The 25,554-nt window shown below is 43.0% G+C and overlaps 1 protein-coding gene across 1 annotated transcript in view; it reads left to right on the forward strand.

Moving 5' to 3' along the window:
- ATAD2B (ATPase family AAA domain containing 2B) overlaps positions 1–25,258 on the forward strand; it is a 182,184-nt gene extending 156,926 nt beyond the window's left edge. The window contains exons 25-28 of the mRNA XM_065401026.1: positions 8,602–9,303; positions 22,288–22,415; positions 23,213–23,341; positions 25,217–25,258. Of these exons, the coding sequence (XP_065257098.1) occupies positions 8,602–9,303; positions 22,288–22,415; positions 23,213–23,341; positions 25,217–25,258 (1,001 nt within the window). The remainder of the gene's footprint in view (positions 1–8,601; positions 9,304–22,287; positions 22,416–23,212; positions 23,342–25,216) is intronic.
- Positions 25,259–25,554: the final 296 nt, after the last annotated feature.

Consider the following 25,554-nt stretch of genomic DNA (forward strand, 5'->3'; position numbering starts at 1 on the left):
ACTTCCTGATGGACAGTTCATATCCATTTGTTCTTTTGTCCACATTGGTACTGACCTTAAATAATTCCTCTCCCTCCCTGGTATTTAGTCCTCTGATATATTTATAGAGAGCAATCCTATCTCCCCATAGCCTTCTTTTGGTTAGGCTAAACAAGCCAAGCTCTTTGAGTCTCCTTTCATAAGACAGGTTTTCCATTCCTTGGATCATCCTAGTAGCCCTTCTCTGTACCTGTTCCAGATTGAATTCATCCTTCTTAAACATGGGAGACCAGAACTGCACACAGTATTCCAGATGAGGTCTCACCAGTGCCTTGTATAGCAGTACTAAAACCTCCTTATCTCTACTGGAAATACCTCGCCTGAGGCACCCCAAGACCGCATTAGCTTTTTTCATGGCCATATCACATTGGCGGCTCATAGTCATCCTGTGATCAACCAATACTCCGAGGTCCTTCTCCTCCTCTATTACTTCCAACTGGTGCGTCCCCAGCTTATAAAAAAAATTGTTATTAATCCCTAAGTGCATGACCTTGCACTTTTCACTATTAAATTACTTCCTATTACTATTACTCCAGTTTACAAGGTGTGGCAAAGTACCTTCTTCTCCTCAGCAGGCTCAGTCCTTTTTAGCCTTGGAGACACAGGCTTGGGCAAGGCAAATCCTTGCAGGTAGCACAGGGTTTGGCTATTCCTTTTCTCAGTCAGCCCCTTGTGCTTGTTTATCTTCCCTTCTGGGGACAGAGTGCGGCCTTCCTTGCAGGAAGGGTTCAGGGCCTTGCTGCTCCTAACTTACTGGCAGCTTCCCTGGTTCTCTCACTCTCTCGTCCCCCCTCCTTCCACGCCGGGGAGGGTTTAAAAAGGTCCCAAGCAGTTGGAGCCAGCTGAACCTAATTAGTTCCCTGGTAACCCCTTGTCCAGCTGAACCTTATTTCCCCATGGTTCTCTCTCTTCAGTGGCTTGGGAGAGGCCTTTTTAACCCCCTGGGACTGATTACTACCCCCTTTGTAGCTGTTTGTCCTGGGTTTGCCACATATCCCCCCCCCCCGCTCAACACTACGGGGTTGGGCTACTTGGGTCGGAAAGCAGTGCACGCTCGACAGGCCATCCGCATTGCCATGTCGGGTCCCAGACCTATGTCGTACTGTGAAGTGGAAGGGTTGAAGCGACAGGAACCATCTTGTTACTCTCGCGTTTTTGTCCTTGTTTTGGTGCATCCACTGCAAAGGGGCATGGTCCGTGACAAGGGTAAATCTCCGTCCAAGTAGATAGTAGCGGACGCTCTCTATGGCCCATTTCACAGCCAGGCATTCCTTCTCCACCATGGCGTATTTCCGTTCCCTAGGTAGGAGCTTCCTACTGAGGAAGAGGACGGGGTGTTCATCATCTCCGACCATTTGGGAAAGCACCGCTCCCAGCCCTACTTCAGAGGCGTCGGTTTGTAGGATAAACTCCTTCCCCCAGTCTGGGGCTACTAGTATGGGGTCTGTGCAGAGGGCCGTCCTCAGATCCGCAAAAGCGCCCTCGGCCGCAGCGGACCATTTTACTATGTCAGGGCCCCGAGCTTTTGTTAGGTCCGTTAATGGGCATGCCCTGGTGGCGAAGTGGGGAATGAACCGCCTATAGTACCCCACTAGTCCCAGGAATGCTCTGACCTGTTTCTTCCGGAGTGGTCGGGGCCACTTCTGTATAGCTTCTAACTTGTTGAGCTGGGGCTTCACCACGCCCCTCCCCACTATATACCCAAGGTACTTAGCCTCAGCTAACCCGATCGAACATTTGGAGGGATTGGCAGTCAGCCCTGCCTTCCTGAGGGTGTCCAGGACCGCTTCCACCTTCTCCACATGAGTCTCCCAGTCGGGGCTATATATGATGACGTCATCGAGATAGGCTGCCACGTACTTTCCATGGGGTCGCAACAGTTTGTCCATTAGCCGTTGGAAAGTAGCGGGGGCCCCATGCAACCCAAAGGGGAGAACAGTGTACTGATATAGACCTTCTGGCGTTGCAAAGGCTGTCTTCTCCTTGTCGGCCTTGGCCAGGGGGATCTGCCAGTAGCCCTTGGTAAGGTCAAGGGTAGACATAAACCGTGCCTTTCCCAATCTGTCAATCAGCTCATCTATCCTGGGTATAGGGTAGGCATCAAATTGGGACACCTCACTGAGTTTGCGGAAGTCATTGCAGAACCTCATACTGCCGTCCGGCTTAGGCACTAAAACCACGGGGCTGGACCATTGGCTATGAGATTCTTCAATGACTCCTAAGGCCAGCATTTTCCTGACCTCTGTCCTAATCTCTTCTCTCTTGGCCTCTGGGATCCGGTATGGCTTAACGTTCACTTTCACTCCAGGCTCCGTGAGGATGTGATGATGAACCTCCGTAGTCCTGCCCGGCTTTTCGGAGAACACATCCTGGTTGCGTTTGATCAGGCTGATCACTTCTGATCGTTGTTCCGGAGTCAATTCCGGGGATATCCCCACCAGGTCGGGCTGGTTGCTTTTAGGGGATGGCACCCCCAGCGCAGCCACCGGAGCTTCTCTATCGTGCCAAGGTTTCAGCAGATTTATATGGTAGATCTGCTCCAGCTTCCGGCGGCCCGGCTGTCGGACCTTATAGTCGACTTCTCCTATCGCTTCTATTACCTCGTACGGCCCCTGCCACCTGACCAGGAGCTTGCTCTCGGCCGTGGGTATGAGCACCATCACCCGGTCCCCCACCTGGAACTTCTGGGTCGTTGCTCGGCGATTGTAGTTTGTCCGTTGTGCCCCTTGGGCCTTCTCCATGTGTTCGCGCACAAGGGGGGTGACTTGGGCTATTCTGTCTTTCATCTGCAACACATGTTCAACAACGTTTCTCCCAGGGTTCGGCTGTTCTTCCCAGTCTTCTTTAGCCAGGTCCAGTATGCCCCTGGGGTGGCGACCGTATAACAGCTCGAAGGGGGAGAATCTAGTGGAAGCCTGAGGTACCTCCCGTACGGCAAACAGCAAGTAAGGCAGCAGGGCGTCCCAGTCTTTCCCGTCACGACTAATCACTTTCCGTAACAGGTTCTTCAATGTCCTATTAAAGCGTTCGACCAGGCCATCGGTCTGGGGATGGTAGACCGATGTTCTAAGGGTCCGTATGTGGAGCATTGTACACAGGTCCTTCATCAGCTTAGACACAAAGGGGGTCCCTTGGTCCGTCAGGATCTCCTTAGGTATTCCTACTCTGGAAAAAATCTGGACTAATTCTTTGGCTATGGTCTTGGACGTGGTATTCCGTAGGGGTACGGCCTCGGGGTATCGGGTGGCATAATCTAGTACTACCAGAATGTATTGATGGCCCCGGGCTGACTTTTCCAATGGCCCTACTATGTCCATAGCTATACGCTCAAATGGGACCTCGATAATTGGCAGAGGTACCAGAGGGGCCCTTAAGTGGGGTCGGGGCCCATGTATCTGGCATTCTGGACAGGATGTGCAATATCGCCGGACCGCTGCATAAACGCCAGGCCAAAAAAACCTCTGTAGAATCCGATCCAGGGTCTTATCTACCCCTAGATGGCCCCCGAACAGATGGCTGTGGGCCAGCTCCATTACGGCTCTTTGATGCTTCCGTGGGACCAAGAGTTGTTGTATGACTTGCTCTTGGACCCGGACTACTCTGTATAGCAGGTCATTCTTAATCATATAATATGGCCCCGCACCCTTAACTCTCCCCTCCACGGGTACCCCATTTACCTCGACTACTTCTTTGAGAATATTGTGGTATATGGGATCATTGGCCTGATCCTGACCAAAATTCCCGCGTGCGGTCCCCATTTGTCTAAACTCGGGGGGGTCTACCTCCGTCTCCCCCTCGGGGAAAGCCCCTGGGGAACCAGGTCCGGCGATAGGGTTGTTGATCGCCGACCCAGTCCCACTGTCAGTCGAGCCCCTTCTTTCCCCTACAAGCGTAGACTTCTGGCACTGGGTCAGGACCCTCATCCCCCTCCTTTTATCCGCCCTCCGTTCCCTCCTAGTCTTCCTGGACTTCCCCGGCGGGGAGAACAAATCCTGGCTAAATTCATGGAAGGTCGGGGGAGGGTTAACGATCTGGGCCACGCCCTGGGTCCCAGGGTCATTATTTTCTTCTACCTTCTCCCCGGGGAGTAGGCTATCAAACCCCGGGAAGTCTCGTCCGATAAGGACAGGGTAAGGGAGTTTTGGAACTACTCCCACCGTCAACCTAGTGGGGCTTCCGAAAACTTCTATTTTTACGGGGATGGTTGGATAATAGTTGACATCCCCATGCACACAGGATATTCCCGAGCGTTTGGCCCGGGATAGTTGGTCTTGTCCGACCAGCTTCCCCGAGACTAACGTGATTGCACTTCCCGAGTCTACTAAGGCTGTGGTCTTTATACCATTCATCTTAACTGGCCTAGTGTATCTATGAGGGACCATCGCAACCCCGACTAGACTTATTAGATCACATGGTCCCCCTATATCTCCCAGTTCGCATTGCATAGGCTCTCCTAGATTCGGGCATTGGGCAGCGATATGCCCCATTTCACCACAGGCATAACATCGGTACCCCGCTCGGGGCAGCCCCCTATTTTTCGGGCTGCTGGGCTTTATCTCTCGAGTCTTTCTCCCCCAGTCCTCAAGTCTCTCCGGGACCACGGGCTGCTCTTCTGCCTCCTTCCTCCCCTCCATTGTCTGGCCTGGCGCTAGGGCAAACCGGGGCCTCGGTGCAGAGACTGGTCTCCGATTCTGGCGCCTTCCTTCCCCGGGGGTCCGAGAAAGTTCTTGGGCTGCTAAGTGTCTCTCTACAAGGGCAACTAGCTCATCATACGAGGAGGGATCATTTTGGCGGACCTACCCTCGTATGCCCGGCGGCAACCCCCTCATGTACCTGTCCAACACCAGGATTTCCACCACCTTCTCCGGCCCATGGGTCTCAGGGCGGAGCCACTTCCGGGCGAGGTGGAACAAGTCAAATAGCTGGGACCTCGGCGCTTTGTCGTCCCGGTACTTCCACTCGTGGAAGCGCTGGGCCCTTATGGCCGGCGTCACCCCTGACCTCGCCAGGATTTCCGCCTTCAGCTGGGGGTAATCCATAGCTGCTTCTATGGTCATATCGAAATAGGCCTTCTGAGCCTCCCCACACAGAAATGGAGCCAGGAGGCCTGCCCACTGATCTTGGGGCCAAGCCTCCCGCAGTGCCGTCCTCTCGAATGCAAGGAGATATGCCTCTATATCGTCATCCGTTGTCATCTTCTGTAAATAGTTGCTTGCGCGTAGCGGCCGGGTCCCCTGGGGCCCATGCGTCAGCGCGGTCAGGGCTTTCAACTGGTTCACTAAATCATTCAGGGTGGCTTGATCTTGGGCCGCCTGGTTCATCAGCAATTGGTTTGTCTCCTGTTGGACACGTACTGACTCTTGCTGGGCTGTCATCTGTACTCTGGTAGCCTCTTGTTGGGCCGCAGTGGCCTGAATCAACGCCTTCACTACGTCCTCCATTTTTTTATTTTTTGTGTGTGTGTGTGTGTGCGATTTACCTTGCCCTGAGATGGCTTGCCACAACGCCTCACTACATCCCACTTCTGACACCAAGTGTGGCAAAGTACCTTCTTCTCCTCAGCAGGCTCAGTCCTTTTTAGCCTTGGAGACACAGGCTTGGGCAAGGCAAATCCTTGCAGGTAGCACAGGGTCTGGCTATTCCTTTTCTCAGTCAGCCCCTTGTGCTTGTTTATCTTCCCTTCTGGGGACAGAGTGCAGCCTTCCTTGCAGGAAGGGTTCAGAGCCTTGCTGCTCCTAACTTACTGGCAGCTTCACTGGTTCTCTCACTCTCTCTCCCCCCCTTCCACGCCGGGGAGGGTTTAAAAAGGTCCCAAGCAGTTGGAGCCAGCTGAACCTAATTAGTTCCCTGGTAACCCCTTGTCCAGCTGAACCTTATTTCCCCATGGTTCTCTCTCTTCAGTGGCTTGGGAGAGGCCTTTTTAACCCCCTGGGACTGATTACTACCCCCTTTGTAGCTGTTTGTCCTGGGTTTGCCACAAAGGTCATCCAGATCTTCCTGTATGATATCCTGGTCCTTCTCTGTATTGGCAATACCTCCCAGCTTTGTGTCATCCGCAAACTTTATTAGCGCATTCCCACTTTTTGTGCCAAGGTCAGTAATAAAAAGATTAAATAAGATTGGTCCCAAAACCGATCCCTAAGGAACTCCACTAGTCACCTCCCTCCAGCCTGACAGTTTTCCTTTCAGTACAATCCGTTGTAGTCTCCCCTTTAACCAGTTCCTTATCCACCTTTCAATTTTCGTATTGATCCCCATCTTTTCCAATTTAGCTAATAATTCCCCATGTGGAACCGTATCAAATGCCTTACTGAAATCGAGGTAAATTAGACCCACTGTGTTTCCTTTGTCTAAAAAATTTGTTACCTTCTCAAAGGAGGAGATCAGGTTGGTTTGGCATGATCTACCTTTTGTAAAACCATGTTGTATTTTGTCCCATTTACCATTGACCTCAATGTCCTTAACTACTTTCTCCTTCAAATTTTTTCCCCAGACCTTGCATGCTACAGATGTCAAACTAACAGGCCTGTAGTTACTCGGATCACTTTTTCCCCCCTTTCTTAAAAATAGGAACTATGTTGGCAATTCTCCAGTCATACGGTACAACCCCTGAGTTTACAAATTCATTAAAAATTCTTGCTAATGGGCTTGCAATTTCATGTGCCAGTTCCTTTAATATTCTTGGATGAAGATTATCTGGGCCCCCCGATTTAGTCCCATTAAGCTGTTCAAGTTTGGCTTCTACCTCAGATGTGGTAATATCTACCTCCATATCCTCATTCCCATTTGTCATCCTACCATTATCCCTAAGCTACTCATTAGCCTCATTAAAGACTGAGGCAAACTATTTGTTTAGATATTGGGCCATGCCTAGATTATCCTTAACCTCCACTCCATCCTCAGTGTTTAGCGGTCCCACTTCTTTCTTTGTTTTCTTCTTATTTATATGGCTCTAGAACCTTTACTATTGGTTTTAATTCCCTTTGCAAGGTCCAACTCTACATGGCTTTTGGCCTTTCTCACTTTATCCCTACATGTTCTGACCTCAATAAGGTAGCTTTCCTTGCTGATCATTCCCATCTTCCACTCCTTGTCGGCTTTCTGCTTTTTCTTAATCACCTCTCTGAGATGCTTGCTCATCCAGCTTGGTCTACAATTCCTGCCTATGAATTTTTTCCCCTTTCTTGGGATGCAGGCTTCTGATAGTTTCTGCAACTTTGATTTGAAGTTATTCCAGGCCTCCTCTGCCTTTAGATCCACAAGTTCTTCAGTCCAATCCACTTCCCTAACTTATGATTTTCAAGGTGAATGTGTCCTTTTAAGAACTTTTTAAACTAAAAAGTTAATGACATTTTTTATTAATGTTGTAGTTAGTAAAGTCTTGATACTAGTTACATTATCAGATTAAGTGGCACTTTTAGGGAAGACTTTCTCAACATTACATTTAGTTATGTTTCTCTGACCTCTTGTCATTTAATGCGCAGCACTCACATGGTACTAGCATCTTCAGAGCAACTTTATGAACACTGACTTTCATAACTGACCCAGTGAGGTGGGTAGGTATAGTTAATGGACTTAGTTTCTTTCATTTTGAAAGATTGTCACTTTGAGAGAGCTTCCCGTTAATACTGATTTGTGCTGGCAGTATCTCTCCAGAGAAAACAATGTGACCACTTTAAGTATAGCAGCCTCCATTTTTAGATGGAAAAGCTGTTGCAAAGTGGTTATAACTTGCCAAAGAGCATAAGTAATCTGTATCATAGCAGAAATTGGAATCCAGGAGTTCCCATCTACCTGTCTTTTGCTCAATCTACTAAAATACACTTTTTCTCCTCATCTGTGCTCTTACAAGATACACTGAAATTCGACATTACTCTTCCTGAGCTATTGTTTGAAGTTTATGTTAGGAACATAACCAAAAACCCCTTTTGAGATTGGGGTTCCGCTGTCCTAGACAATGCATATACACACTTAGAAGTCACTGCCACATCCCAGACAGTATGTAATCTGACTTGAAACAAAGCATACAGTAGGAGGGAGGACAAGGGTAATGAAAATAAGGTCATGGGGTTATGCAGCTTAATTCTTGCACAACATAATAGTTCCAAGTCATCTGAAGATTAAAAAAAAAAAAAAAGTGAAGTAAAATTGGCTTTTCTCAAATTCTGCATCCCACAGCTATAATTGTCTGTCTGATGTTTAGTGGTCTAAATAGAAGTAGGTTTTCATGAGGAATGTGAAGAAGGAAAGAGGAGTGGCCTTACAGATTAATTTAATTAAAGCTTCCTGCATACTTGGCTAGTGTAAAATATCCACGATGGGTGGGACTTTCAGAAGTGGTCGGCATTGGCCTGACTCTGCTGTCATTGAAGCCAGTGGGAGTTCGTTTTGCTGTTGATTTCAGTGGGAGCAGAATTAGCTCAATGCTAATTCGAAAATCCCCCACTGTGGAAAGTTTGAGAATGGTGGCTCTCCGTTAGTATGTAGTCAATTATCTTAACCCATGTGTTGCAGATGTATGTGCATTTAAAAGTGACATGTTTTCTGTCTCTTCCAATTCAGTTCGAATAAGGAGGAAATCAAGACGACGTTCGCAGTGGGGTAAAGGCATTATTAAAAAGAGAAAAGTCAATTTGAAGAAAGATGAAGATGATGCAAAATTTGCCGATGATGAAAATCATGGGGAGGGCAGGAAGCTGCTGGAGAATGGGGAACTAGAAATCAGCACAGACTGCATTGAGGAGAATGGAGAGGAAATGGGAGATCTGTCTATGACAAATGATGAGTCCTCTTGTGATATCATGGATATAGATGCAGAACAGAGACTTAACAATGGGACAATAGGAAAAGAAAACAGTTTCGCATCAACAGAAGAAGAGAGTTCAAATGAATCCCTGTTAGTAAATGACAGTCTTACTGTGAATGCTGAAAAGGAATCAAGGAAGGAGTCTCCATCTAAGTGGGACTGCGTGAATGGTGAGGCATCTGCACACAGCTTAGAGGGGATACCTGTTCCAGAATGTCAGAATGGTAAAGCAGAACCAGTTGATGTTTCAGCATGTGACAATGATGATGTGCCTCGTAATGAGCAAAAAGCTGTGTCTAAAGATCAGCCAAAGGAAAAAACAGAAGCTTCTGGTGAAAATCAGGGAGCTGATTTGGTGAAACAGTCTAATACTGAAGTACCACAATACAGCAATAATGAAAAGACACCAGTGAGCAGCACAGACATTGAGACTAAAGATATTGAACCTGATAAAGAAGGTATGGTTTGTTTTCAGTATGTCCAGTACTGAGATTAATGCTAAAGTAAATATAGATGGGTATACTTTGTTGCAATAGCCAGTGAATAGTGTGTTTTGTGAACTGCAACCTGAACATTTTTAACATCTAATATTCGTATAACACAATTCCATCCTGAGTTAAACGGCATTTTTGGTCACATTTCCTTAGATAAACAAGTCTACCTCAGTACTGACAATGTTCTATATGCTTCTCTATGGTTTCTGTGGGGAAACTGCAAATATACAGGTAACGTTTTGTGATACTGAAAATAATGGTTTTTTTTAAATTCCTCCCACTGTTAGTATGGGACTTAGTATGTTGTGGGTTCATAGTGCTTTTTGATCCAGGCATTTACAGTGTCACTGTTTGGGTTTTAATTCAATAAAATGTAGAACATACATAATCTTACAGGATTTCCTTATTGCGAATTTGAAGGATTTTGATGAAATCAGGTTGAGAGTAGTATATTTTTAAAAAATTTGTAACAAAAGCTTTTTGCCTGAGGTGTATATGTTGCTTTGCAAGTGATGATCTCTGCTGGGAGCAGTTTACAATCAATAGATAGACAGACATTGCAGAGAAAGGACAATAGACAAAGAGGTGGGAAGGATAATGGTGAATAAAAGCAGAGAAACAACATCTCTTGGGGGCCCAAGGGGAAGAGAGAAGTAAAAGGTGTTCGTTCACTTGCTTTTTTGTTAGCTGTTCATAAATACGTAAAAGAACAATGTATCTTTAAAAGGTTAGTGTTAGGGTTTGCAAAATAAATGAGTTTTAATAAAGGTTTTTAAATGATAGGTGTCGTTATTCCTCAGTGTATAAGGTTAGGAAGTGTTTTCCAAGGATAGGAGTAGCATGGAATAAGGTACAGTAATAAGTGATAGGAGGAGATGAAGAGTATGTGTAGATTAGAAACTTGAGCAAGGCAGTGTACATGAGAAGATGAACAGGAAAAAGTGCTGATTTGTCAGGAGGAGTGGATTTTTGCAGGGCCTTGTAAGTTAGGAACACAATCTTCAACTTGATGTGGAAGGCAAGTGGTAGCCAGTGAAGGGACTCAAACTGGGGGCAATGTGGTCTGAGTAACAGAGGAGGAAAATACTTTTAGAAATTTAATTATGTATAGACTGAAGAAAACCAAAGTGACAATCAGTATTGTAAGAAGAGAGGTGGGTTGAATAGTTGAGGCAAGAGATAACCTATGGCAGGACAGGATCAGAAGTAGCAATAAAGAGAGAAGAGTAAATCTTGGAGATGTTGTAGAGAAAGAACCACTAGGATTTGGCAAATGCTTGGATGTGGAAGAAGGAGAGAAAAGTCAAATATGACCGAGTTTTCAAGCTTTGGTGTCAAGAGATTAAAAATTTACGCAGTGTTGGAGAAGGGAGGGCTTGGGAAGAAAGATGAGAAATTTGGTTTAATCAGGTGGAGAGATTTGGAGAATTTGCCTTGCATCTGCACTTGATGTTGCTATATAGAGGAGATATAACAGACCCACTTTTGCAGTGACTTGAAACATTTATTGTTGGGAACTAAGGCTCGGTTTTAAAGTTGAGCTATTTCATGAGTGCCTTTGAACTGTACAGTTTTTATGAACATAAATAAACTATATATCAGAATGAAAGTGAAGACAAATACTATGTATTGGTTGAACCTTCATGTTTATATATTAAAAAAATGAACCTGTGCATTTTGTAAAAATCTCAATGCACAAAGCTTCAGCAAACTTTTGATATCGTAAATGACATGATTCAGTATACTTCAAAACAAAGTATAATTTATTTTTAAAACTTAAAACTTTTTTCTCAAGTTTTTACTTTAAATAATATATCCATCTACTTGTCTAAACTCCAGCAGAGTTGTTGTTTTATCTTCTATCTAGATGTGGGGGGAAAAGTTTAAAAGTAACTTTATTTTTCACAAAAATCTATCTGGGAGCATCACACCATTAAACCAATGATTTCAGTGGCTTAAACTTTCTGTAGGTTTGTGAGAATTCCACATTTATCCATACTTCTCCCTACTTTTTTTTTAAATTTCACCCATGGAAAAATTTGATCCGAAATTTTTGGTAGCATTGCCTGTTCAGCCTGCACATGCGTCCGTCGCATCTCCATGCCCTGTACCAAGGCAATGTAGCGCAACCTGGGTAAACAGCCTTAAGTTCTTTCTCAATCACATTTGAACAGAGAGTTTAGTGTGTGCCTGTTTTCCTCTTTAGAGTTAGAATGTAGTATATAGTGTTAGTTCTTTAGTTAGTTGGTAGGATTCTTAGTACTTTATAGTTGTTGGAACTGTTATTCCCTTTTACTTGGGGGAATTTTGTTTTTGCTCTTTCCCTTACTGAGGTGTCAGGTTTTTTTTCTTGTATCTGGGATGCCAGGCTCACCAGATTTCAAAACGTGCCTCTCCTGTTGAAAAGTGATTCCCGTCAGCGATGAGCGTTTTCAGCATATTGCTTGGGAGACTCGCATATCCCCAGCAAGTGGAATATTTGCACTTGTTTTAAGGGAAGATCCCACAAAAACAGGGAGATTTAAGTATAATGTGTTAATGATGGAGAAAGCCTTAAGACTGACTTCGGAGCTGGGGACAGGAAACCCCCTAAACAGGAGCCCTTTGCTTCCGTTAATGTCCTGTCTACATCGAGATCATGATCACGAGAGCTTCCAAGGTGAAGGCAGCGTTGAGATCCTGGTCTCTGACACTCTCCATTAGCAAGATACCTATAATTGCTTCATTGGTACCAAGAGTTTACCACTCAAAGACTAAGGAGGGGGGCAGGTAAGTGAAGGAGAACGGGAAGTTCTTTCTCAAAGAAGATTCAGGAACCAGAGACCTCAGGGCCCTGTGAGGAGTGCTGTTGAGGCGCCAAGTACTTTGGGTACCATGAAGCACTCTAAGACTTCATCTAAGTCCCATACCTTGCCGACAAAGGGTATGGTATCAAAGACTATTACTGTGGCTGCCATCAGAGCCTATGCTAGTAAGAGAGTAGCCTCACTGGAATCTGCAGTACCCTCAGACCCATGATCAACAACTCGGACAGTGACCTTGAGAACAACTTCAGTGCCTGTACCATGTTCGATTGTGCTCCAAATACCACAGGAGTTCCGGTACCCTCCTGAGTCTCCCCTCCTTGCGACTTCCGGACATCTTTCGGTACCGAGAGCTGCTCAGTCACCAGCTGTGCATGTTGTATTCAGATGCACTACTTCCCAATTTCTACCATTCAGAAAGAACTGTTGTAACTTCTTTTACAATATGTAGAAGAGCATTCGTAGTCCGACTTAGAGCTTTCAGTTCAAGGCTTTCCAGTTTATTTGCTCAAATAATAGTATTTGCTCAAGGAGATGTTGTTCTCTGCAGATGGAGGGAAGGAAGAATACAAGTTCTCTGCCTATTAATACTTGGGATCATCAGCAATGGCTACCTCCCCCCATGCCTTATGGGCCTCCTCTTTGGCCTTATTGGGACCCATGGGCAGTATACTGTCTGCAGGTTTCAGGGTCCCTGATTCAGTCACATAAGGAGCATAGAAGACCTCATTTTCCAGTACCTTCCATCCCTCCCCTCTATGCTGAATCAGCAGAGGAGACCTTTGTGGAGCAAGTGGCGAAGGTGGACAAGGAGGTCACCCACCATACAAATATCTCCTCTTCTTCATTGCCTGATTAGGCAGCAATGCTTCCATCATTACCATTAGCTGATGACTTTCAGCAGTTCCAGGACCTGCTGAAGCAGATGGTGAACACACTTCAAATTCCCCTGGAAGAAATCCAGGATTCCCATCACTAGCTTCTGGACATATTACATACTTCTACTTCAGCGCTGGTGGCACTACCAGTTTAATTAAGCTATCCTTGAGCCAGCCAAGACCATAGGGCCAAATTCCAGCAGCAGCACACCCTACCTGCAAGAGTGCCAATTAAAAAATACTACACCTGGGCCAGGGATCCCGAGTTTTTGTTTTTACACCTGACATCAAATTCTCTGGTCATGGACACAGTTAATGAAAGGTGTAGACCGCATATTCCTAAAGCTACCCCATATAACAAGGATCAGAAGTGTCTGGACTATTTTGATCATAAAAGCGCCTCTTTGGTGACATTACATATTAGGATTGCAAATCACAAAACGCTAATGTCGAAATACGACTTCCTGAATAACCAGAAGTTTAATGCTGTTATTGACCATTTACCACAGGAACATCAAGATCAGTTTAGTGCCATAATTAGGGCTGTCAAATGATTAAAAAAATTAATCGCGATTAATCGCGCGATTAAAGAATCATAGAATATCATTTATTTAAATATTTTTGGATGTTTTCTACATTTTCAAATATATTGATTTCAATTGCCACATAGAATACAAAGTGTAAAGTGCTCACTTTATACTATTTTTTATTACAAATATGTGTACAGTAAAAAACAAAAGAAACAGTGTTTTTCAATTCACTTAATACGAATAATGTAGTGCAATCCCTTTATCACGAAAGTTGAATTTACAAATGTAGAATTATGTACAAAAAAAATAACTGCACTCAAAAATAAAACAACGTAAAATTTTAGAGCCTGCATGTTCACTCAGTCCTACTTCTTGTTCAGTCATTCGCTCAGACAAACAAGTTTGTTTACATTTGCAGGAGGTAACGCTGTCCGCTTCTTGTTTACAATGTTACCTGAAAGTGACCACAGGTGTTTTCATGACACAGTTGTAGCCGGCATCGCAAGATATTTACGTGCCAGATGCTCTAAAGATTCATATGTCCCTTCATGCTTCAACTATCCTTCCAGAGGACATGCGTCCATGCCGATGACGGGTTCTGCTTGATAATGATCCAAAGCAGTGCGGAGCGACATATATTCATTTTCATCGTCTGAGTCCGATGCCACCAGCAGAAAGTTGGGAGGTGTTTGTTTTTTTTTTGGTTTTTTTGGTTTTTTTGGTTTTGGGTGGTTTGGGTTCTGTAGTTTCTGCATTGGAGTGTTGCTCTTTTAAGACTTCTGAAAGCATGCGCCACACCTCGTCCCTCTCAGATTTTGGAAGGCACTTCAGAGTCTTAAATCTTGGATTGAGTGCTGTAGCTATCTTTAGAAATCTCACATTGGTACCTTCTTTACGTTTTGTCAAATCTGAAGTGAAAGTGTTCTTAAAATGAACAACATGTGCTGGGTCATCATCCAAGACTGCTATAACATGAAATATATGGCAGAATGTGGGTAAAACAGAGCGTAAGACATACATTCTCTCCCAAGGAGTGCAGTGACAAATTTTATTAACGCATTTTTTAAACTAGCATCATCAGCATGGAAGTATGTCCTCTGGAATGGTGTCCAAAGCAAGAAGGGGCATATGAATGTTTAATTTATCTGGCATGTAAATTCCTTGCAATGTTGGCTACAAAAGTGTCATGTAAATGCCTGTTCTCACGTTCAGGTGACATTGTAAATAAGAAGCAGGCAGCATTATGTCCCGTAAATGTAAACAAACTTGTTTGTCTTAGCAATTGGCTGAACAAGAAGTAGGACTGAGGGCTTGTAGGCTCTAAAGTTTTACATTATTTTGGTTTTTTTGAGTGAAGTTATGTAACAAAAAAAATCTACATTTGTAAGTTACACTTTCATGATAAAGATATTGCATTATGGTACTTATATGAGGTGAATTGAAAAACACTATTTCTTTATCATTTTTACAGTGCAAAGATTTGTAATAAAAAATGAGCACTGTACACTTTGTATTCTGTGTTGTAATTGAAATCAATATATTTGAAAATGTAGAAAAGCAGCCAAAAATATTTAATAAATTTCTATTGGTATTCTATTGTTTTAACAGTGCGATTAATTTTTTTGAGTTAATCACGTGAGTTAACTGCGATTAATCGACAGCCCTAGCCATAATTAAAGAGGAGGATCAGCTTTTGGTGAAGATGTCTTTGCAGACTTCACTTGATGTGGCCAACATTGCGGCCAGGTCTCTCTCTCTCTCACAGACACAGACACACACACACCAGCTTCAGTTGTCTGGTTTCCAGCAGCAGGTATAATCGACTATTGAGGAGTTACCATTTAATGGCCACAAGCTCTTCAAGGACTTCAAAGATGGCTGACTTCATACCCTAAAACACTGTAGGGCTACACTTAGATCCTTGGGGATATACAGGCAAGTAAAAGGAAATTCACCAGGTCTCAATCTGCACAAAGCTCCCATCTAGCTCGATTTTTACCTTCTGTAGATTATCTGAACCACGGCAATATGGGGTTGAGAGTCTCTTAAAAGGAACATGACAACTACCTTGACTGCTTCATCCCAGCCATCAGCATCTTCCAAGCTCCAGTTTTTATGGGTTGGTTGAGAGTCTGAACCACTCGATAAGAGTTTCTCAGCTGCAGCAGTCCATCCCTTTTCCACATGTTGGACACGGCTTGTCTGTGTTGTCCCCCCCACCCCCCATATATATAGATGTATAGATAGATAGATATCTCTAATGTATACCAGCATGTGTGGGAGACTATGACATCAAACAAATGGGTGTTGGAGGCCATTACTCTGGTTATACAATCCAGTTTATTTCCATCCTACCCTCCCATCCCTCTTCAGGGACCCCCCTCACAATCAGTTGCAGAGAGAGAAGATCACATTGATCCTAAGTCTAGGGGCCACAGAACCAGTTCCACTTCAACACAAAGGAAAAGTATTTTCTGATACCCAAGAGAAACAGATGTTGGCAGCCAATATTAGATCTCAGACAAGTGAAGAAGAATGTCAGATATCTGAAATTCAGAATAGTCTCTCTAGCAGCTATAATTCCCTCCCTGAAGTCAGAGGACTGGTTTGCAACTCTCAGCCTCAAAGATGCCTACTTCCATGTAGCGATTCAGCCCTTTCATGAAAGATTTCTTCATTTCATAGTTGTTCACCATCACTACCAATACCAGATCCTACCCTTTGGCCTTTCTTCCACCCCAAGGGTTTTCTCAAAAATTATGGTGGTTGTAGCTGCCCACCTCCGTTGTCTAGGAATAACAGTTTTTCCCTACCTCAACCACTGGCTTCTCAAAGGATGGTCTTATCAGGAGGTGCTGTTGGCAGTTAAAACAACAACTTTACTTTTCCACAGTTCAGGCCTACAAATAAATGTGGAGAAATCGGCCTTGACCCCTACACCGTGAATACTTTTTAGAGGAGCGTTTCTGGATTTGATGATGGCTTATCCTCCCTCCCAATAGGTTCCTCGCTCCAAAGAACCTTATCCAAAGAATGCAGCACAGTCCTCAAGTCTCCTTGTGTTTTTATAACACAGAACCCTAGATTACATCTTTGATGTTTCCAGGTGTGGCTCAGGACATTTTACATGCCCAACAGACACAAACAGGTGTCTATACCAAGCTGGGTGCAACAATCACTCACCTGGTAGAAGGATCCTTCCAGGGTTTGTGCAGGAACCCCATTAATCCAGAATCCCTGTACTGTCATAACATTGGACCCTTCTCTCTTGGGATGGGGAGTGCATTTGGGTTATCACTCAGGCCAGGGCAAATGCTCACAACAAGAACAGTGCTCGCAAATCAATCTGCTGGAATTGAGGGCAGTTAGAAGTGCATATCCATCAATGCCATTGCTTTAAAGGTTGTCAACAAGATCAAGCAGGACCATGCCAGGGTCATTTTGAATGCACCAACTTGGCCAAGACAAGTTTGGTTTCCTTACCTTATCATCAGACTCACCTCTGACCCTCTGTGGCAGCTCCTACTTGATTCTCAACTGTCTCAATGTGGATCGAACACTTCACCCAAATCTGAATGTTCTGCAACTCCAAGCATAGTGTCTCAATGGTTCTTGGAACTAAAAGCATCCTGTTCATCGGGAGTATAATTCGTGCTGTTAAATATCAGGAAAATCTACAAGATAAACTTACCTCCAGAAATGAAGCAGATACCATCTTTGGTGTAACTGCCATCATCTTTCGCATGTCTAGTCATCTTTTTCTTGGATTATCTGTTGGAATTGAAGACATTGGTCTCTGTATGTGAGTTCCATCAAGGTTCAATTAGTATCAATAACAGCTTTCTGTTTGCCAGTAGAAGGTTTCTCAGTTTTCGCACATCCAGCCACAAGGAGGTTCATGAAAGATCTTATGAATCTTTTTCTGATGATTAGAGATCTTACTCTGCTTTGGGATCTCAACCTTGTCCTTAACTGTTAAACAAGCTTTTGAGCCACTAGCTGTGTGCTCTCTGTTACATTTGTCTATGAAAGTGGCCTTTTTGGTGGGCAATGCTTCTGCTTTAAAGTTTGGGGAGAGTGGGGCTGTAATGGCAGGCCCTCCATTTATTTGTGTTCTCCAGGGAGAAAGTATCATTACAACCCCATCCAAAATTTTTACCTAAGGTTTCTTGTGAGTTTCACATTAACCAAACTATTCACCTTTGTTTTCTTTACTAAGCCTCATAACTCTCTATGCAGCAAGCCACCTTCCTTCCATACACAGGATGTTAAGAGAGCATTAGCCTTTTACTTGAACAGAACCAAACAATTCAGAAAGTCCCCTAGACTTTCCCTCCCTCTATTGCAGAACACCACTAGCTGTCACCTTCAGCCCCCAACTAAAACCTCTCCAGCGCATCATCAGAGATCTACAACCTATCCTGAAAGATGATCCTTTACTCTCACAGATCTTGGGAGACAGACCTCTCCTCGCTTACAGACAACCCCCCAACCTAAAGCAAATACTCACCAGCAAACACACATCACTGAACAAAAACACTGACCCAGGAACCTATCCTTGTAACAAAGCCCGATGCCAACTCTGTCCACATATCTATTCAAGTGACATCATCATAGGGCCTAATCACATCAGCCATACCATCAGGGCCTCGTTCACCTGCACATCTACCAATGTGACATATGCCATCATGTGCCAGCAATGCCCCTCTGCCATGTACACTGGCCAAACCGGACAGTCTCTACGCAAAAGAATTAATGGACACAAATCTGACATCAGGAATCATAATACTCAAAAACAAGTGGGAGAACACTTTAACCTGTCTGGCCATTCTATGACAGACCTGCGGGTGGCTATCTTAAAACAGAAAAACTTCAAAAACAGACTCCAACGAGAGACTGCTGAGCTGGAATTGATATGCAAACTAGACACAATCAACTCAGGATTAAATAAGGACTGGGAATGGCTGAGCCATTACAAACATTGAATCTATCTCCCCTTGTAAGTATTTTCACACTTGCTTCTTATCAAACTGTCTGTACTGAGCTATCTTGATTATCACTTCAAAAGTTTTTTTTCTCTTACTTAATTGGCCTCTCAGAGTTGGTAAGACAACTCCCACCTGTTCATGCTCTCTGTATGTGTGTATATATATCTCCCCAATATATGTTTCACTCTATATGCATCCGAAGAAGTGGGTTGTAGCCCACGAAAGCTTATGCTCTAATAAATTTGTTAGTCTCTAAGGTGCCACAAGTACTCCTGTTCTTTTTTCTTAATATATTATCACCTGTTGTGGCTTGGCTGTTGCTCAACCTTCTGTACGAGTGACTGCACATTCTACTAGATCAGTCCACATCTGTAGCCCTGTTCATGGATGTTTGCAGAAATCTGCTGAGCTGCAACATGGGCTTCACTACAGACTTTTTTCCTACCATTGTGCTTTGGTTCACGCTGCTAGATCAGATGCTGCAGTAGGCAATGCAGACCTCTCTTCAGTGCTGGACTCTGTTCTGAACCTCCCACTTCCTTAAGGGGTTGCTGTGGTGGAGCCACCTGAAGTGGAGTACTCATAGAGACACTACTCGAAGAAGGAGAGGTTACTCATCTTGTGCTGTAACTGGAGTTCTTTGAGATGTCAGTCCGTGTGGGTGCTCTACTACCCATCCTCCTTCCCCCGCGCTTCAGAGTTTCTCTGTGGGACTTTGTGGTAGAGAAGGAACTGAGGGTGGTTTGCCCATGCGGCCATATATAGCCTCAGTATGGGACATGAGCAGGGCTTAAATTCTTATAGATTATTTCCCAGAGCCCCCCCTTGCCCCTCCGCAACATGCTATAAAAACTCTCAGGTCGTTGAAAATATTTACCGGAGCTCTGCTCTGGACAGCTCCGGCTGAATTTAGCCCTGGACACAAGGATATATAGGGCACATGTGCAAGCTGAATGCGCACTGCTACCAAATAGCTTCGATCACAGGCTCAGGGTGCATGCGCATCTAAAGTGGAGCACCCACAGGGAGCTCTAGTTACTGCACAAGGTGAGTAACCTCTCCTTCTTCTCTAATGACCCAGAAGGAACAGAACACAGCTGTCAATTTCACTTCCTTGTTCCTTGTTACCCCACTGAGAAAGTACTATGTGCAGAAGAATGGGTGCAGTTCTCCACTAGATGGTGAAAGAGAGACAAATGAAGGGGGAGAAAGGAAGCTGGTATAGTGGTAGAGTAAGTTTGGGACCAAATTGTCCCTTGTTCCTTAGCCCATTGGAAGCTTGAGAGTACTGGGGAGGTAGCACACATGGCCCAGTAGGGAGAAGAGAATGTTTTATGTCAATACCCAATGGTCCCCCTTCAGTCCCAATATGTTCCAGGTGGAGCAGTGTCCAGCCTTCCTCAGGGGTGATTATTGTAGGGCTTTGAGGTGCTGTCAGGAAAACACGAGTCACAGACATTAAATGAAACCAGTAAGGGGTTTGCATTGTGGTGTAGGATAGTCCAGTGAACTAGTATGCTCAAGAGACAGTTTGCTATTCCTGCCTCTGCTTGTGTATGCCTCCTCCTTATCACTCCTCATGGGCTGGCATTGACTGAGAGTATGTTGAAGAAAACATGCCCTGCTCTGGTGTGGGGCAGAGAGCATCCCCATAACACAAGTACTTGCAAAAGTCTTGGAGCGCTTTGTAATAAAATAATATAAACATCAATTATTAAGAACAAATAAATGCTACCATAAACATATTTCTTTAAACTACTTTTCAATTCTGGCACCAGTTGGCAATCTGAAATAGTAGAAGGAAGTTTATTCTACAATTAGGGCATAATTATTATGAATTCTTGCTCTCTCTCTCTCAGAATGTTGTGTTAAGAGAAGGGTAATTAAACTAACCATTTGGAATGTAAGGGAACACTAGGGATGTATTAGGTGAAAGCCGGTCAATCTGGAATTCTTACTTAAAATGTAAGTTAAAAAAGCTTTAATATTGATGTAGAAGTTTACTGGGAATCGCTGTGAACTTTTAAAGCTCAGGGAGATGTGACTAGAGCTGTGCAAATATCCAATTTTTCATTTCAGTGGCCTGACCAAAAAGTCTGGGAGGAAGAAAAATTATTTTGGTTTGACGTGAAGCAAAAAAGAGGAGTTTAAAAAAAAAAAAAAAAAAAAAATTCAGCTAACCCTAAAAGAAAAAAAAAACCCACCCTAGTTTTGTTTCAAACAAAACATTTATTTCCAAGTATCTTAAAAAATACAATTGAAGCAAAATAAGAAACAAAACATAATTTTGAAACATTCAGTTTTGAAAATGTTTCAACTTGTCTGGATTATTTTTTTCTACTGAAACAGGTTGGTGAATTTAACATGACATCGTGAAATCTTTCGGTTGACCTGAATCTGAATTTTTTGGTGAAAGAGTTGGTGAAAAATTTTGCCCAGCTCTAATTGTGACTTTCTTATACTTGTTAGGATATGTGCTTCTGTGTTCTGGACGAGTGGCATCCTTCATATTTATGTGAAGGTCTACCAGATAATAGAGAATTATGCTAATTGAACCTACCTGTGCCTTAAGCATATATCAGCAGCTATAAGTGGCTTGTCTTGAGCACCTGGCATTATTTTTCAGATGGTAAAACAAAGTCTCAATAGTAGACCTACAGATAAGAAATCTAATCCAATGATAAATATGATGATAGAATGACATCTGAGATCACAATAGCATCGCCAGTTGAAATTACCCCGGCCAAAGTATGGCTCAGTTGCTACTTTAAGCCTTTTAATAAAAAATCTGTCTTGTCTATTTCATTTAATAAAATTGAGAAATCCATTGCTTTGTCTCACATAAAAAAAGTCTGCCATACCAGAGTGCTCTCCACATAGCAGTGAGTGCAATTCATACGTCTTTAAAATGGAACCAAGTAGAAATGAAAAGCAAGCGCAACTAGATCTGTAGGGGACACCACTTTATAGAGAAATGAATTGTGAATTAAACTAACCAGTGAAACTGTTGCTGGGTGATACAATAAATAGATTCAAGGTATGTCAGAGTAGACTCTGACCCATGCAATTCTTTTGGCCTGTTTAATCCTGTCACACAATGTTGAAATGTCTGGTGACAGTAAGAGTGAAAAAGTACGAGTCAGTAACAATTTCCATAGTGTGCCTTCTTCAAAAGCCTGATTTAAAACATTTTTAATAAATCAAATTCAGACTTTAAATAAAATGTACTCTTTTAATAGTGAGGGTAATTAAACATTGGAACATCTTGTTGTGGAAAGTGGTGGATTCTCCAGCAGTTGATCTTTTTCAATAAAGATTGTCCTTCAGTATGCAGTATTTCAACCAGAAGTTATGAGCTGGTTGCAGAAATTATTGGCCTGTGTTATGCAGCAGGTCAGATTAGATGATCTGCTGTTGACTTTGATGGGCGGTAGCTGCTTTAATAGTAAATTCTAATTAACTTCTTATATTTTCAGCCAGGTTTCCAAAACCAGGACGTTGTGTACAAATGATTCTGTCCTATTCACAGCTGTCAGTAGTAACACAAGGTCAAATCTTAATTTCAATGCCTCGATAATATGGTGGTATGGACTATATAAATGCCATTAGCTATTTTTAGTGGGAGTTTGACTGGGACATTATAGTTGAAAGACTACTGGAAATGTTTTACATTTAATAAATATTTTACTTTACTTTAATTTTTTATCAGTTGTTCCTGATGTGCTATAATTTTGCATCCAAATTGCAGGTGTATCGAAATTTAAGAAATCTCGAAAAGTCACTTTGGAGCCCCCAAAACCTGCAAGTCTGGAGCAGGTTCCGGAGGAGCCATTGGATCTCATGCCCCATCTAATTGTTGACCATGACAGATTAAAGGTAATGGGACTGAGAACTAAATTTAATAATTACCACTACCAACCCTTTTCAAACACCATGGAAGATATTTTTATACTGTGTACAGAAAATTGTGAAGACCCAACTTCCCTTATTTTATACTGCAGAAAATATAATCTTTTCTGTCAGCATTATCGTTTGAAGATTTTCTTTATCCAGCAATTTTTATTTAATTAGTGACCACATAACAAAATTGTTAACTACTCATTTGTATCTTACTGCTGTATCTGCAGATACAGTAATAAATATACATATAAAAGCTTTTTAATAATTATGGTATAAAAGTCCAGTCCAGTGTTTCCAGTGCAGTTTGTGCAGACACGATTATGCAGTAATAGGGGTTGATGATGTAGTTGTGTTGATTGGTGAAGTGGAGTTAATATCTGCTCTCTTCCCGCCCCCCATCAAGTTAGTTTGTTTTTTTGTAGGCATCCAACAAAGGAGAGTTTTTTAAGAAGGGCTTTGAATGTTTACAGAGAGCTTCTCCCAAGTGTGAATATGTTTTCCATAAGTGTAGTAATTAGAGAATCTCTGCATACTGAAACAAACAAATGTAAAGAAGATCTCTGTTAAGAGTTATCTGCTCTTAAGACTGTTGACAGCAGTTATATTATTTACATACTGAACCATGTTCTTGTTCGGAATATAAAATATCCTTCTAGCACATTTCTGCTTTGTCCACAAACAATTAAATGTAATAATTAGTCTCAAACAGATTTCAAGAATGAATATATGAAAAACTTGATTCTTTATTTGTGTTATGTTTTTCCTCTTAACAGAAACTACTGGATTTGTTGGTTAAGAGAAGTAACAACCTGACTGTTGACCAACTTGAGAGGCTGTACTCACTCCTTAGTCAGTGCATCTATCGGCATCGTAAAGATTATGACAAATCACAACTTGTAGAGGTAAAGTTTTACAATTTCTCTTGTTTCTCATCTGAATTTTGCAATAGGCTTTGGGTAGCAATATTTCTGTATTAACTGGTGCACATTTGAAATCCTCTTGTGAAAACTGTATTAACTACTAAGGATAAAAAGAAACTTAAGCAATAATGGCTTAAGGAACACAGTGACCATTAGTTTCTGATATGACCCAATCCCCCTATCCTTCCCTTGCAAACAATCAAACCCATGCTGGGGTGTCTCTGTTTCTGTCTCATTAAATGCGATCTTAAAGAACATAAAGAGGACGCAAATGACAAAATCCATAAAATTCATATATAAGACTGGAGAATAGTATCAACTCATTCTCTAGAGGCGGAATACTTGTGGCACCTTAGAGACTAACGTATTTATTTGAGCATAAGCTTTCGTGGGCTACAGCCCACTTCATCGGATGCATAGAATGGAACATATAGTAAGGAGAGATATATACACATACAGAGAACATGAAAAGGTGAGAGTTGCCCTACCAACTCTAAGAGGCTAATTAATTAAGATGAGCAATTATCAGCAGGAGAAAAAAAACTTTTGTAGTGATAATGACAAGAAGGTGTGAGGATACTTAACATAGGGAAATAGATTCAATGTGTGTAATGGCTCAGCCATTCCCAGTCTCTATTCAAGCCTACATTGATGGTATCTAGTTTGCATATTAATTCAAGCTCAGCAGTTTCTCGTTGGAGTCTGTTTTTGAAGCTTTTCTGTTGCAAGATTGCCACCTTTAAGTCTGTTACTGAGTGACCAGAGAGATTGAAGTGTTGGCAATCTTGCAACAGAAAATCTTCAAAAACAAAAACTGGCTGTGAGCCTGTTGTTTCTGTCACTGTCACCCTTCACCTTAGAAATGTTTGCATTTCAGAAGCCCTATATCTGAAGAGTTTGTAAAGTACTTTGGGACTTTTGAGTAAGCATAGTGTTTTAATAATGTAAAGTGCAATTAGGGCTTAAGTATCTTCCTTTAAAAAGGCTTTTCAGACTGAAGAACCTGTCTTTTGCTATAGTCCAGGAATTGGCAACTTTTGGCACGCGGCCCGTCAGGGAAATCAGCTGGTGGGTCGGGACGGTTTGTTTACTTGCAGTGTCTGCGGGTTTGGCCAATCACAGTTCCCACTGGCCGCGGTTCGCCGTTCTAGGCCAATGGGGGTTGCGGGAAGCCGCAGCCAGCACATCCCTCGGCCTACACCGCTTCCCGCAGCCCCCATTGGCCTGGAACGGCGAACCACAGCCACTGGGAGCTGCGATCGGCCGAACCCGCGGACGCTGCAGGTAAACAAACTGTCCTGGCCCGCCAGCGGATTTTCCTGACAGGCCGCGTCCCGAAGGTTGCCGATCCCTGCTATAGTCCATTTATAAGATTAGGTTTTAAAAAATACTAGATTCATTTCTAACCACTGGACAGTAGATGGTTATTATGACACCTTACATTTTTGTATGATGTGGAAAAAGACTACTACTTTTCAGTGGCCATGTTTCAGATAAATGATTGGCCTTAAATCAACAAACAGAAGTATTGCTTGGCAGCAGCTCTGGTCCACACCTCAGCCTTCCTCATTTAGTAATACATGGAGGGTGCATCAACTGAAGTTTGATCTTAATATACCTGCTTCTTCCCATTAACCATCAACTAGGAAAACTAATTAAAGAAGCATTAATGCAGAAAACAGTCTCCCATTTATTGTTTTCCATCTACTAGCAGAAATGGTTAACAGAATTGTCTATTTTCTTATAAATTATTTGTTCAGGTTTAAAAGAAAATCATAGTAGATCTGATTATATAACACTAACTTTATTTCTGTTGCTGTATATTTATATATAATTAATGCTTGGTGTCTCTTGCAGGAAATGGAAAGAACAGTTCATATGTTTGAAACATTCCTGTGATGTCTTTGAGATGGGTGGGTTTATCCTCTTAAACTGCTCATGGGAGAGCAGTCTTCTGAGCCATTCGATTTCCAATTGCACCAAGTATGTGCAGAGCCTTGGTCTTAAGTGCTCGCTCTCTTTCTTTCTGTTAAATTTGGTGCTATTGTCTCAGGTACCTGAAACCAACCAGCCTACAAGAACCAAACAGAACTTCAGACAGTTGTATCTGATATAAATAAAGAATACAACACCACAACTTGGAGATTTTTGGTGCTACAGAAACTGCTCTCATTTCTGCTCCTGTTCTCTCTACA

The sequence above is a fragment of the Emys orbicularis genome, chromosome 3 (genome assembly GCF_028017835.1).
Source record: "Emys orbicularis isolate rEmyOrb1 chromosome 3, rEmyOrb1.hap1, whole genome shotgun sequence".
In the NCBI taxonomy this organism is placed as follows: Eukaryota; Metazoa; Chordata; order Testudines; family Emydidae; genus Emys; species Emys orbicularis.